This window comes from Notechis scutatus, chromosome 12, assembly GCF_049901735.1.
Source record: "Notechis scutatus isolate UNSWTSFEM ecotype Mainland chromosome 12, rNotScu1.2, whole genome shotgun sequence".
In the NCBI taxonomy this organism is placed as follows: Eukaryota; Metazoa; Chordata; class Lepidosauria; order Squamata; family Elapidae; genus Notechis; species Notechis scutatus.
The window spans coordinates 225,331-238,338 of record NC_142020.1 but is presented as its reverse complement, the minus strand read 5'-3'; the positions used below and the strand labels follow the sequence as shown (position 1 = coordinate 238,338).

At 43.8% G+C, this 13,008-nt stretch overlaps 2 protein-coding genes across 4 annotated transcripts in view; one reads left to right on the top strand and one right to left on the bottom strand.

Moving 5' to 3' along the window:
• Positions 1-129: 129 nt before the first annotated feature.
• GNG13 (G protein subunit gamma 13) lies at positions 130-11,191 on the top strand. Of its 2 annotated transcripts, none has more exons than XM_087973061.1 (3): positions 130-266; positions 8,834-8,994; positions 10,292-11,191. In XM_087973061.1, the coding sequence occupies exons 2-3, from the start codon at positions 8,897-8,899 to the stop codon at positions 10,395-10,397; spliced, it is 204 nt and encodes a 67-aa protein (XP_087829187.1). In that variant the 5' UTR covers positions 130-266; positions 8,834-8,896; the 3' UTR covers positions 10,398-11,191. The 2 variants fall into 2 exon arrangements, with proteins under 2 accessions (XP_087829187.1, XP_087829186.1); XM_087973060.1 differs by lacking the exon at positions 130-266 and adding an exon at positions 3,692-3,758.
• Positions 11,171-13,008, bottom strand: part of CHTF18 (chromosome transmission fidelity factor 18) — a 34,206-nt gene continuing 32,368 nt past the window's right edge. For both annotated transcript variants that reach the window (XM_087973050.1, XM_026683583.2), the window contains 2 exons: positions 12,404-12,461; positions 11,171-11,416 (listed from right to left, as the gene is read on the bottom strand). In XM_087973050.1, coding sequence (XP_087829176.1) covers positions 11,289-11,416; positions 12,404-12,461 — 186 coding nt within the window. In that variant the 3' untranslated portion in view covers positions 11,171-11,288. The remainder of the gene's footprint in view (positions 11,417-12,403; positions 12,462-13,008) is intronic.

Sequence of the window (13,008 nt, the reverse complement as noted above, 5' to 3'; positions counted from 1 at the left end):
GACTGCCAACTGTTAATCGGAGCACACAGCCCTGGGGGAGGAGAGATTTCTCATTATCGCCCCCCTCTTTTTTCTTTTGGGAGGCAGCTGGGCAGCCTGTACATTAATAGATTAGTTTCAAGATTTGAGATCATTAATAGCCAGAATAGGAGGAGGACTTCAGCAGGAATCCTGCTTGGATATTGTGTGGTGCAGTTGCCGTCCACTTCAGTGAGGAAAACCATCACAACTTTCATTTGGCCTTAAGGAGCTGCTCTTTCTTCAAGGTAGAGTAACAGTTCATTTGCTTTTATTAGACGGTCATGATTTCAAAGCCTTTACCCCTTGCAGGAATGGAATCCTCAATCTTCCATGTAACTAAATGCTCAGAAAGAGTTTAGCTTTGAGTGTCAAAATGCTGATGACAAATACAAGGTAGACCTCGATACATTTGCCTCTGGGTGCAGATGTTAGACTAGCTGAACATTTTCTTTGATCCCATTGGTGGCCAAGTATGTATGCATTCTATATTTCTGAAGTAATGGATTGAGATTTGGTTCCAATTTTTTGACAATTTACTTATTGGAGGATTTATTTTGAAAAGAGTGCTGACTTTGCCTGGCTTCTCAAGACATGTGAGAGACAGTGCAACTGATATCACGGTGGACATGGGGATCAGTCATTATTGAATTTACTTCCGCCTCTCCCTATTTGTAGCTCCCTATTTGTGCTCAGCATTCTGATTCTTTTAAAAGTTGCTGCATGGTGTTTGTCCCTTGAACTGAGGTCCTTCAGTGCCTTGGACATTAGTTTTAATTCCATCTGTGAAAGTGCTTGGGAGGAAGTTAGGCTGAGGGAAGATCTCATCATGCCTAAGGTCTCTTGCTGTGTTCAGGGCTAAACATATGACCTGGATTTTGGTATTCTTTCAAAACAAAAAACTCCATGACATTTTCAGATGGCACCTCCTGAAAAATCTTGCCTGCTTCAGGCTGCCAGAACAACCGAAATGAGATGTGGTGAGGTGAGATGAGATACTAGCTCAGAACATCTGGAAAGTCTGGTGGGGGACCCTAAAAACGGATCGGCTTCCCTTCATTGGATGAATTTGGTTTTCCCTACATCAAGTAGCAGCTTGCCCTTGATGCCCCCTCCCTCCCTAGGAGGCCCTGATCCTCTTCCTCTGGAGAAAAGCACCTTCCATTCAGTCCTCCTCACCTGCAGTTCTGCAAACAGATCCTGGCCAGAAGTGCCCCATTTCCTTGTCCTGAAGACCAGTGACAGTAAAACAGTTCCTGGGATTTCACATGAGTTCATCTGCTTTCTGTCAGGGACTGTGCAGCAGGTTTGGTTTCATGTGAGACTATGGACCAGCAGGACGAACCAACGGACAACATTGTAGAAGGGATCATTAGGGTTTTTTTTATCAGCTTTTCTGATTGCTTTCAAACTAATCCAGAAAGGTTATACAAATGTAGCCAAAGCAGGTCATAAAATTCACTGAACTGATAGCTGCAATACACGTAGATGATGGGGAGATTAAAATCAGAGGAAGAAGCCATGGAAGCACAAGGTGTGACCAATGCCAGGTTGACTCTATTTGGTTTCCTTACCCTAAAAAAAAGAGTTATTTAAAATGTGAACATATGTAGGCCTGGAAAACGTCCATTGGAGATTTTGATTATAGTCAGCAAATTTCAAATATTGAATGTAGTCCACGTTTTTCTCACAAATGAAGGCGAATGTACATGTCCCAGGATAACGTGGCAGGATCCAATTTGTGTCAGTCACTGGGTCTAGAGATTTAGTCTTCTGAGTTTTCGGACTCATGCTGGAGCCCATCCTGAGGGAACTTCTCTCTCTCCAGAATGTAGGCTTTGGGCTCTTCTGTGGGTGGGGTTTATATGGTGCCTGGTTGTGTGGGGCTTTTTAATTGTTGATGGAGGTGTTGATGGCCAGCTATTAAGTCACTGGCTGGCTGTTGTTTCTTTGTGTTGCCAAGCCCTGCTTGCTTCCTGAGTCCTTGACAAGCTAGTGGTAAATCAGCACTCCTGTTGAGGCTGCTTGGCAACACAAAGAAACAATGACCAGTGACTTAAGAGCCAACACCCCAATCCACAACTAAAAAGCTACACACAACCAGGCACCATATAAACATCACACACAGATTAGCCCAAATCGCACACTCTACTAGAGAGAAGTTCCCTGAGGATGGGCTCCAGCACAAATCCTAAAGTTCGGAAGACTAAACCTCTGGTCCCAACCTAGATTGGACCCAGGTTTTTCAGTTCATTAGAATTGCCCTGCAAAATGAATTTTCCTAGTTGATAAATAAATATTTCCATAAATTTGAAGTAAGAAAAAAAAATCTCTGAGTGTGTTAAAACAGTTAAGCCTGTAAATTAAAAAAAAAAAAAAAAACTTGCTTTGGGGGATATTTCTTGAGTGTTTCTAAGTGGGTCCTTAATGAGAGATAAAATCCACAGAGGCTGGAGGCTAGACTGGGCAGTCAAAACATCCCAAATGCCAAGGCAATGTCTCTCCATATTGTTGTCTAGAAAATGACTTGGACCATCCACAAAGATGCCAGAATTCACTCAAGGGGATGGGTATCTTCATCTGCATTTAGCCTGGAAGGGACCCTCCATAGCGGCTGAGGCAGTTGGGAAAAGTCTTTTCTGGCTCTGACTGTGTGCAGGCCTGCTTGGTGCTCTGTGCCAGCCTCAGGACAGGGTGGGGTTTGGGGAAAGGCTGAAGACAACCTAAGAAAGAGGCAGTCGGAGTCCAGCAGAGGGAAGGAGCCGAGAACTGCTGGGCAGGAGTTTCCAGGAACAGCCAGGGGGGATATCTGAGAGGAAGCCTTCAAGAGAACTGAATGACTGGTTCCACACTTTGTACAAGGCCAGAGTTGTCGGCACCCTGTGCTGTTCTAAGCTGTTTCCATATGCTCTAAAGCTTGTGACTTTAAATCATAGGACACTATATAAAATATGGTTCATGCAGCATGAGAACCCAGGAATCCAACTAGTCCAGTTGGACCATTCCACAGTCCACCCACCCTGGTTTAATCAGGGTTGGTGGCTGTAGAGCGCTGACCTGGATTACTTGTCCTAATCCATGCCTTGTTTTATTGAATAATCTTGCTTTATTGAATAAGCCACAACTAACTGGATATACACGATCTGGGAGCCAGAAATCCTGACTTGGAAAAGAATTCACACAACTTGTGAAATGTGAAACAGGCCAAGCAACAGTGGCTGCGGATGAAATATGCCATGATCTCCATTTGAGCAGAACCCAGAAAATAATACACTCTTCTTTTACCTGTTTAAGGGAATTTGTTGGAATTTAGACCAATCATACAGCTTGACTTGGGCAAAGATTTCCTCCCTAAGCAGAACTGACCTTACAAGGCAAAATTTTACATGGCGTTTAATTTTTTGAAACAAAATATTCCAAAACAGTGAGGGACTTTTATTATTGCCTATGTTTCTGCTTTCTCCAGTTGTAAAAACAAATTAGAGAGATGTTAAACCAGCAGCATCAACGCAAACCAGAATTGTAGAAACCTTGAGGCAGCTTGAGCTGGGAAGAACAAAAGTCAGCAAGATACCCATTTTCTCTTGGCCAAATCTCTCTTATTCCCACCTTCTGACCCCATTCAAATCCTAATCAAATCAGGTCCCGATAGCGCATTTGCCTTCCCACTAATGCAGGGGGACCCATCCCTCTGTTTCCAGGATGCAGAGGTTGCTTCAAGCTGCCTGTCCCTGGGGAAGGTAAGTGTTTCATGCCTGCTGTGGCTGATTCTAGGCATGTGATGGAGGCCAGGCTAAAGGAAGAGAGGAGAAGGCTGAACCATGGCCACCCCAGCCATACAAGGCTTGTGTAGCACAAGCAGCCAAACATTTGGCCAGATCTCTTAGGGTGTGTGTTAATACAAAACACACCTAGTTTAGTCAGCTAATCCAATTCTCGGATGGTTGAAGTACAATACAATAGTTACAATATTGTTCAGCCAGTGCCAAGATGGTGTTCTGAAGAGAATGCCAAAAAACAGATTTTTTTTTTTCTTTTGGAGGTGTGCGTGTTTTTAAATGATGTGAAGTTTCTTTTAGAAATCGTTACCCTTTTTTTCCAGTTCTGCACTCCCTAAAGAAAGGAAAGCTACCCCTGATTTGGGGCAGTTTTGTCATCATGCTCTTCTCTCTACCCCCCTAAAGAAGTCAGGCAGCTGGGAACCTGTGACCAGAGAGTGGGAAGCAAAGGAAACGTTGCAAGGGGGTTTGGGGGGGAGGGGGAGGAAGAAGCCGATCGACCGGAAGTGAAACTGAGCAGGGTGATCTGCCAAGCAGGGGCTTGTCTGTCCTAGGAAGAGAAGTAGGTAAGTCACACTTGGTCCTGATGCAAATATAGCAAATATATATGGAAGGTGGCCTTGACAGAGATATGGAGGGGCCCCTGGCCTAGGAAAAAGGGGCTGAAGGTTCTTTTTAATTTCAGAACAATAAGATAATATTTGGAACTGGCTCAGGCAGTTGCCTCCCTGATTCATTGAAGTATGAGAAGTGGAAGAAAGTACAATACAATTAGGCTTGCAAGCTTATGTCATGATAGGCAATCTCAGTAAGGGTAGTTTTTGGGTTCCCGTGGAGCTGGGCTCTTAACCTGTGCTGACAGCAAGGGCAGAGGGCTAGAGGTAATCCTCTTCAGGGGAAGGTGAAGAGCACAGGGCTCTAGCAAGCCTCTAGCAGCCACTCCTGACCAGAAAGCTAGATTCTCATTCAATTGCTTATTGCAATTTACTGTAATTAAAAAGGGATTAGGTAATAACTGAATCATAGGATTTGTAAATGGCTACTTTAGTTTTCATTTATAGATGAATGGCAGGGCCATTTTGATGCCTTTGGCCATCTTTCTGTCTCTTGATGCATAGGAGTTATAGCAGGTGTAGGGTGTGTGTGTGTGTGTGTGTGTGTGTGTGTGTATATATATATATATATATATATATATATATATATATATATATATATATATATATATATATATATAAATATACACACACACACACAAACACATCCATTTTACTTCTGCAGCACTTAGGTATAGGGTATATGTTCTGTCTCACCTGTAGCCACAAGGTGAGAGTCCAAATTTCCAAAGGAAAATACACAAACAGACAGGAACAGGAACAACAGAGTTAACTTCCTTTGGTTGAATCCGTCTTTGGCAGTTTTCCCAGAAGCTGCCTACCAAGTCTGATAACGAGCAGAACCATAAATCAGAGGCCAGCGCTACACAGAATAATTTGTCCGAACTGATAACTCAAATAAACAAGTTGACCCGAACAGGGATTCAGAGCTAACACGCCTCCTTATATTCCCTGAGGGGCGGTCAGTCTTTTTCTCAGTCTCTGATTTGACATTTCCTTTTACGTTGTATGTCACGTTTCTGCCTGCGTCTTTGCCTTGCATCAGACCAGCATTTCTCGGCTTGATCTTCAGCCAATGACTCCGGCACGCTCTCCTCATTATCTGCTGACACCTGAGGCACAATCAGGGAGGAAGATTCTGGGGAGGAAGACAACTCCGAAACTTCCAGCAAAGCAGGCTCAAATCTTAGAGCCAAGTCCTCCTCTTCCTCCTGACTCCCGTCTGTGTCACTCAACAAAGCAGGCTTAAACCTTAATGCCAGATCTTCCTCATCACTCGAGCCTATGTCTTCTGACAGAGCAGGTTCAAACCTCCGAGTCACAACAGGTATATATATATATATATACCCTATATACACAAACACACACATCCATTTTACTTCTGCAGCACTTAGGTATAGGGTATATATATACCCTATATATATATATACAAACACACACATCCATTTTACTTCTGCAGCACTTCTTTCTGAGAATTCTCTTACAGCTCTCCAGGAAAGTTAGTGGAAGAAGAAAAGAGTACAAGAAATTATGATCAGAAGAAGACTCCCCCAAGGAAAAAGAACTAATCCAGTGGAAGTAGCAAGTTAGTGTTTCAAATGAATGTCAAGTAGAAGTGGATGAAAAGGATGAGGTCCATGGAACTGGGGCTGCTCAAGCAACTGGAAGCTCACAAAGGAAGTGAGCTTCAACCCCTCTGAGATATTATCATCCTGGCCTCTCCAGAATAATAGAAAAGATTCTCAACTCTGCAAGGATTATCAAAACCAAAGATTCCTCTGAGGTAGTAGTAAAACTTGGTGGAAAGATGACCAAACTGCATTAAATTGACCAATTGCTATCCGTTCTTGCTTATCAATGTTGGGAAAACAATGCTGGCAGGGGACAAACTCTTTATAGAATTAAAAGTGATTGTAAAGTCTTGGATAGGAAAGTAAAATTGCAGAGATGGTGATAAAAAAGGTACTTGAATGCGCGGAGATGGACAGATTAACAGATTAACGATGGAGTTAAAAGGGAAGGAAGAAACAGGTTATTACATGATTTGGGATACATGGTATGAGTGGTTAAAGAATAGATATAAAGACTATAGACAAATATATATGTAGATATTTGTGAAAAGGCAAAATATATATGCAAGAATATTGTTATGGGAATAGTATATAAGAGGAAAGGAAGAAAAGTGAAAATAGTAATATGTAACTGTTCTGTCTCACCTGTATCCACAGGTGAGAGTCCAAAGTTCCAAAGTACAAATGCTCAAACAGACAGTCTCAGACACGGCAGAGTTAACTGCTTCTGTTTACACAGTCCTTGGCAGTCTTCCTGGAATCTGTCTGGCAAGTCCGAACTAACCATAAATCAAGACGCTGTAGCCGAGTGTATCAGACATAACACCAACCGAAATGACACCTTGCTTCGAATGGAGATTCAGAGCTAGCACGCTTCCTTATATTCCCTAAGAGGCATGCCACAAATATCTTTGGATCACATGGGATTGAGCTGTCATTTGCACTTTCCCCCTCAATCAAAATTGGACGACAATGCCCATATATGCAGTATACACTTGAACTAGACTGTGATGTTTAGATGTTTCTTTGTCTCATATATGAGTGTGTATGTGGTTATATTATCTGAGGGTATATATGAGAGCTGGATGCAACAAATTTTCATTTTAATGTATGCTGATTAGTGTAGTTTTAAAGTGACAATGAAGTTTTCATTCTATTCTATAACCTCCAGTGGAAAAGACCCATGTGCAAATTCAAGCTTGGCTGCTCATGAGCCTTAAATGATTGTGCCCCCTTTGTGAAGTGGTCGGGCTAGCTCTGCTAGGGAGGACTCTGAGGCCAAACAGAAGGCCACCTGCTCTTTTGTGACCCACCAACGCAGATCTGCTAAAGCAGCTCTTTGCATCCGATTAAATTTTGCATTTTCATCTAGCCAACAGCAGCTGCTTGCCTCCCTCCCCTCCCCAGCATTTAGAAGGATTTGTTAGTTAAATGCTAATGCCACCAGATAAATGATACAAATCGCGAGGTGGGAGAGTTTTATTTTCCAGTTAGCCCAGGGAACCTTGGGGACAAGCCTTTGAAACATTGGATGGATGGATGCTGGGGCCACTGTGTAACCTCAATAACCTTTAAATGAAAGAAATTGACATTGAGTCACCTCGCGGCTTCTGACTCCAGATTTATCCCATGCAATTTGTGGAAGAAAAATTATTTACTGGCAATAGATGTAAGCATAAAGTTAAACACACACCCCCCACACCAGTTTTACAGAAAAACTGCTTGCTTCTTTGAAAGACCCCATATTTCACACAGATCACCTCTGAGTTGGAAAGTTCTCATTAGTGGCTGACATATCTTTGCACAGGATCTGCCCTGCATCTCTTCTCTGAATGATGGTGTTTAGGGGTGGTCCAACATGCAGACCTTACAGAAGGAGGGTGACCTTCAACCTCCAGCAGAACTTTGCTGGAGGTTGAGGCCTGAAAACCCCAGAGAAGGGAATGGGGGTCAGGGGACAGGGGCTTCATAGATGCACAAATCCTGTGAGAAAAACAAGACTTGGTAGCCAAAATTTCCTTCGGCATTCACTGGCAAAGGAGTCCAAAACAACCTCTTACATCTTTACCACTTTGTCATTTGCACACACTGCTTTTTTCATCCTAATGCCATCCATGGTTTCCAGCCACCTCAGCTCTCAGGCAGGGCGTTGGTCTCTGAGGGCCAGTTGCAGAGGGCTGGACCCTGCAGCCAGGAACCTTCTCTAAGGAGAGGGGAAGTAGTCTTGGCATCGCTGGGTGCCCTCTGTGGCTGTGTCTTCACTTGAAAAGAAAGTGCCCCTGAGATGCCAAATGGGGCTGCTTTGCTTCTGGGCCACCGCAAAGCTTTGCCTCTGGCCCACTTCTTCTCTGCCCCTGCTGGCCATAGTCACAAAGCATTCAGCCCGAGTTGCCTTTTGCTGCCTTTTGCTGGCTTAGGGTTGGATGCTTGCTGCCCCGAAGGCAGGAGGGACTTCGGAGGGCCAATTCTCGGCCAGCCCTTGAGAAAGGGAGAAAACACAGACTGGCTTCTGCAACATAACATCAAGCAAGCACCTGCATTTAATAGGCGGCAGGAGTGACAGCAGGACTGATAAACAAGGCAATTAATGAAATATTATTTCATTGTTTATCAGTCCTGCGGTGATTCACTTAACAACCATGGCAAGAACAGTCGTAAAAAGGGGCAAGGTTACTTCACAAATGCTTCACTTAGCAAACAGAAATTTTGGAGTCAATTGTGGCCATAAGTTGCAGGCTTCCTGTATTGCAGGCAAAAACTATGCGGATGGCGGGAGTAAGTTTCATCCGAAGCTCTTTGGAACAGGAATACCTAGAAGTGACTGAAGCCTTTCCCCGTTTTCTCTCTACAGCGGTGTCTCTCCTCCTTCCTTGACCATAACGATCGATCGATCGATCGACAGAGACCAGGCTCCATGGATGAGTGGGATCCCCCACAGTGGAAAAAGGAAATTGAAAGCCTTAAGTATCAGTTGGCTTACAAGCGGGAGGTATCCTCAAAAACAATTCCTGAGTGAGTTCACCAAATATTATTTTGTGCAAATAAGAGAACTAGAATGTTATACAAGCCTTGAGTTTCCAGCCCCTAAAGTTGCAAAGAAAAGCCTTGAAATTGGAGTGGGAAATGTGCAATGAAGGGGGGGGGGTTATGATTATTCAGCTTTTGTTCCGGGAATTACATGTCGGACATTTTGTTTGGGTTCAGTAGAACTTGATCAGTTAAATAAAGAACAGCTGCATTCAAGCAATGTGGTTGGGGGTCTTGGTTATTTGCAATTAGTATACTTTGTGAACTCCACCTGCTTGGTGAGCGGGATTCCATGCAAACTTGGGAAATGAGTACAGAGATAAGTTAACATGGAGGCCGGATCTGCACATTTATATTTCCAGATTTAATTTCCAAGTAGAACTGGAAAGATCCAGCCTGAAATCTGGCAAACTGCAGCCAAGCCCAGGCCATATTTTGAGTTTCTCCAACATTCTGGGTGTTGATGTAGAGTAGACCAAAGTCGGATGACTTTTGATCAGAATAACATATTGATAAGCCTCCATGTAGGGAAATCAGGCTGGGAATTCCACTGTGGGCATTACTTTGCATCTCTGGAAAGAAATCACCTCTGCTGTGCATTTCAAAGCATTTCTCTCCTCCTTTGATACAAAAGTAAAGATTTGATGTAGTGCTTAAACACACTAGACTGCGGAGAGAAGACTGGCCCCAGTCCTCTTCCAGCCTCCTTTTAGACACAAAGCCAGCTGGGTTCGTTAGTGTCTCGGAAGGCAAACTGCTTGGATCTGTGTATGTAGTCACCATGAACCAGATTTGACTCCAAGGATCAGGGGAAGAGATGGAAGGCAGCATGGAGTACATTATTCACATGCTGCATCCAGAAATCTCCTGCCTTTTGTGATATCAAAACAATCTGTGACCACAATGATACATACTTTTATTCAATGACTATTTTAAAGTAATTACATGCAGATTATCTACTTTATCCAAGAGTTTTCCTGAGTTTTGGAGATTTTCAAATATTATTATACAAATGTAGCCAGATCCAGAGTTTTGTATGAGTGATGTGCATGTGCAAAAGATTCAGGCTCTGGAACAAAATTCTGTCACTCCTCCTCACAACTTCTCATGACTTTCCTGCAAATTCCTGCTTGCAATTGTATTTAGAAGTAATTTAACATCACTTTTTAAAGATGAGAATTATACTCCTGGAGATGACAGCTCCATCAATCTGGATAACAAGAATTCAAATTATAACACTGGATGTTAACCGTGAGAGATCTTGCTTCCTGTTCCTTTCTAGATTCCTTAAATGGATTGAGGATGGGATCCCAGAAGATCCATTTCTGAACCCAGAACGGATGAAAAACAACCCCTGGGTGGAAAGAGGAAAATGTACAATACTCTAGTCCACCAAGCACCATCCCTGATTGACAAACGCTTTCCTTTGGACCTGCTCCAAAATTGCATAAAAACAGAAGGCTCCAAAATTCATTTGCTTGCTGCTCCGGCTCAATTCTCGTTCATAGTCCTTTGTTAGTGCTGGGGCCTTATGGAAGGACTGTGTTGAAGGCTTCCCAATTACTGGTCTCTGGGGCACTCTTGGGGTGGGGGTGGCACAAGGGGCACTGGAGGGGGCCTTCCCACAGTGGCTTCCTCGGAAATTCTGGTGGCACTGAATTTGCAATGTCTCCCAGATCCTGGCTGTGGCTTTGCCTCTGCAGAAAGCCAGATTATCCACACAGGGGAAGAGTGGCCTGGCCATCTGTTGTGTGGTGGGAGAGAACCAGGATGAACATGGCTTATCCTCATTGGCACAGAATGACGGGAGCCTCCAATGCCACATCACAATATGTTAGGACCCGTTTATTTTAAACCTGACAGTTCATGATTTGGGAACCATTGGGAGGGATAAATTTGTACGGAGGAGACTTCCTATTTTGAATTACTGCAACTAAAAGAACGGAAATTAATTGTAACCAGGAAGAGAGAAGCAGAATCAAAGTCCTTCTTAAGAACCCCACCAATTGCTCTTTCTTGTAAATCTAATTTTGTTTGCTGTCTTCTTTCTCTTTTTTTAGATATAAACACACATTTTATAAGCATTTTCAAATTTTTGTATTTTAGGAAATTCAGTTTTGCAGTAAAAAACTGCATGAGTGTAATAAGTTTACAAATGAAATAAAGCAATATGAAGCATGTCTTTATTTACTTCAAAATAGGATTTCATACAAAAAATATAAAAAGTCCTCCTTTTGCCTGATTTTTCATGCCCTTATTTTCATTTTTTGTTTTAATTGCTAGAGCAAATCTTTGATATAAATGTTTCTCCGAACTGCATTGGAAACACCTTCATTAAACCGGAACCAAACATCACTTTGCCCAACAGCTTTTCCAATTTGCTTTTCGACTGTATTTTTCTCAGGTTCTAGGGGAGAAAAAGAAAAGGGAAAAATGGTCATTGTAGGGGCTTTGGTGATCATAAAGTCAAAACGGTGACTAGAACCACACCACTAAAATTTTCTCCCTTCTTTGTAGGACTTAACTTATAAACAAGAGGTGGTTGATTAGGCCTGCCTGGAACGGAGAACCAGAGAATGGCTCAGGCGGGTTAAAGAGGGCAGATCAAGGTTTGCAGCCGGATGACTTCCTTGTCCTCCTTCTACCTGAAGGGGAGATTAAGGTTATTTTTTTCAGCCCTGGAGGGCAACAATAACAAAAATAACCAAAAACAATGAATCATCAGGCTGCAAACCTTGATGACCGATCATGGTTAGAAGCTGCCTTCTTTAACCCGCCTGAGTCATTCCCTGGTTCTCACTTCAGGACAGACCTGATCAAGTCAGAAATCAAAGCAGAAAACCAAAGGTATTTTTATATCATGTCCCTCACTGGGGTGCATTCACCACCACCACCCCCAGGGGATTCAGGAAGTGCTACTTTATGGTTCCAGGGTATATTGACTGCTGAAATCTCACCCGCACCCTTCGCTGTCCCCTCTTTTGGGGACCCCAGGGGCAAGGCGGGCTCTCTGTTCTCCCGGGGCTGAGCAATCCTTTCACTCGAGGCCAAACTACTCAAAACTGCCACAATTTCTGTGCTGCAAACTGAAATCGCTTCCAAAGCCAGTGAATGCAACTCTGGCCAACCAAGGAAGCCGAAAGGACTGGCTCTCTCCAGTCACGCTCTGTGTGTGCTTTAATAAGAGAGAGAGAATATCCCCCCCCGTTGTCCCTGCAGAGGACGAGGAACGAAAGGGCAGCAGCCCACCCAACAATTCCTCTTCCCCGTGAGGGTCATTTCCTTGAAGAGGCATCTCAATTCAGGCTGAGAGGGGAGCTGAGCCCTACTTTAGCCCACCAATTCCCCAGAGGAGGGGACAGGACGGGAAGGGAAACTTCAGCCCCAATCTTACCTGGTGAAGGGGCTGCATTCTTCTTGAGGATGACCTGGCCAAAGAAGTCTCTTTCTGGCTGGGGGGAGGGAAGCAGAGATCATCAGCCACTCGAAAGGTTTACTCTTCTCAAAGAGCAGCACAAAAACAACAGGCAGCAGCTATTCCACAATCTCTGCCAGAGCCTGGATGCCCATCAGGGCCCACAGGGGCTTAAAGGAGCCCGATTTGGCACCTTCTTTACTGAATTTCTCTCTACATTTTTCAACAATAAAACAAAATGGGGAATTGACAGGGTACAAGGCTAAATTCCACTTTAGCTTCATGATCTCCATTCCAAAATCCCCCACCTGGGGACCCCACTGGTGTTTCTAGACAAAATGGGTGGCTTCAGGCTGATGCTTTGTTGGGAAATGTGCCCCCCTGCCCAGAAAAAAAGACCAGGAAGCCAAAAGGGGTTGTGGCTGGTTCACGGCCTTCATTTGTCCAACTGGCAACATGGCCACTGACCTCTACAAGGAACCTCTCCACACACTTGGATCACTGCATTCTCCTCAAGGCTTCCGTGTCAACAACACTTCCAAACTTGTTCTAAGCCTCTCGCCCTGCCTGTGGCTGCATCCTTG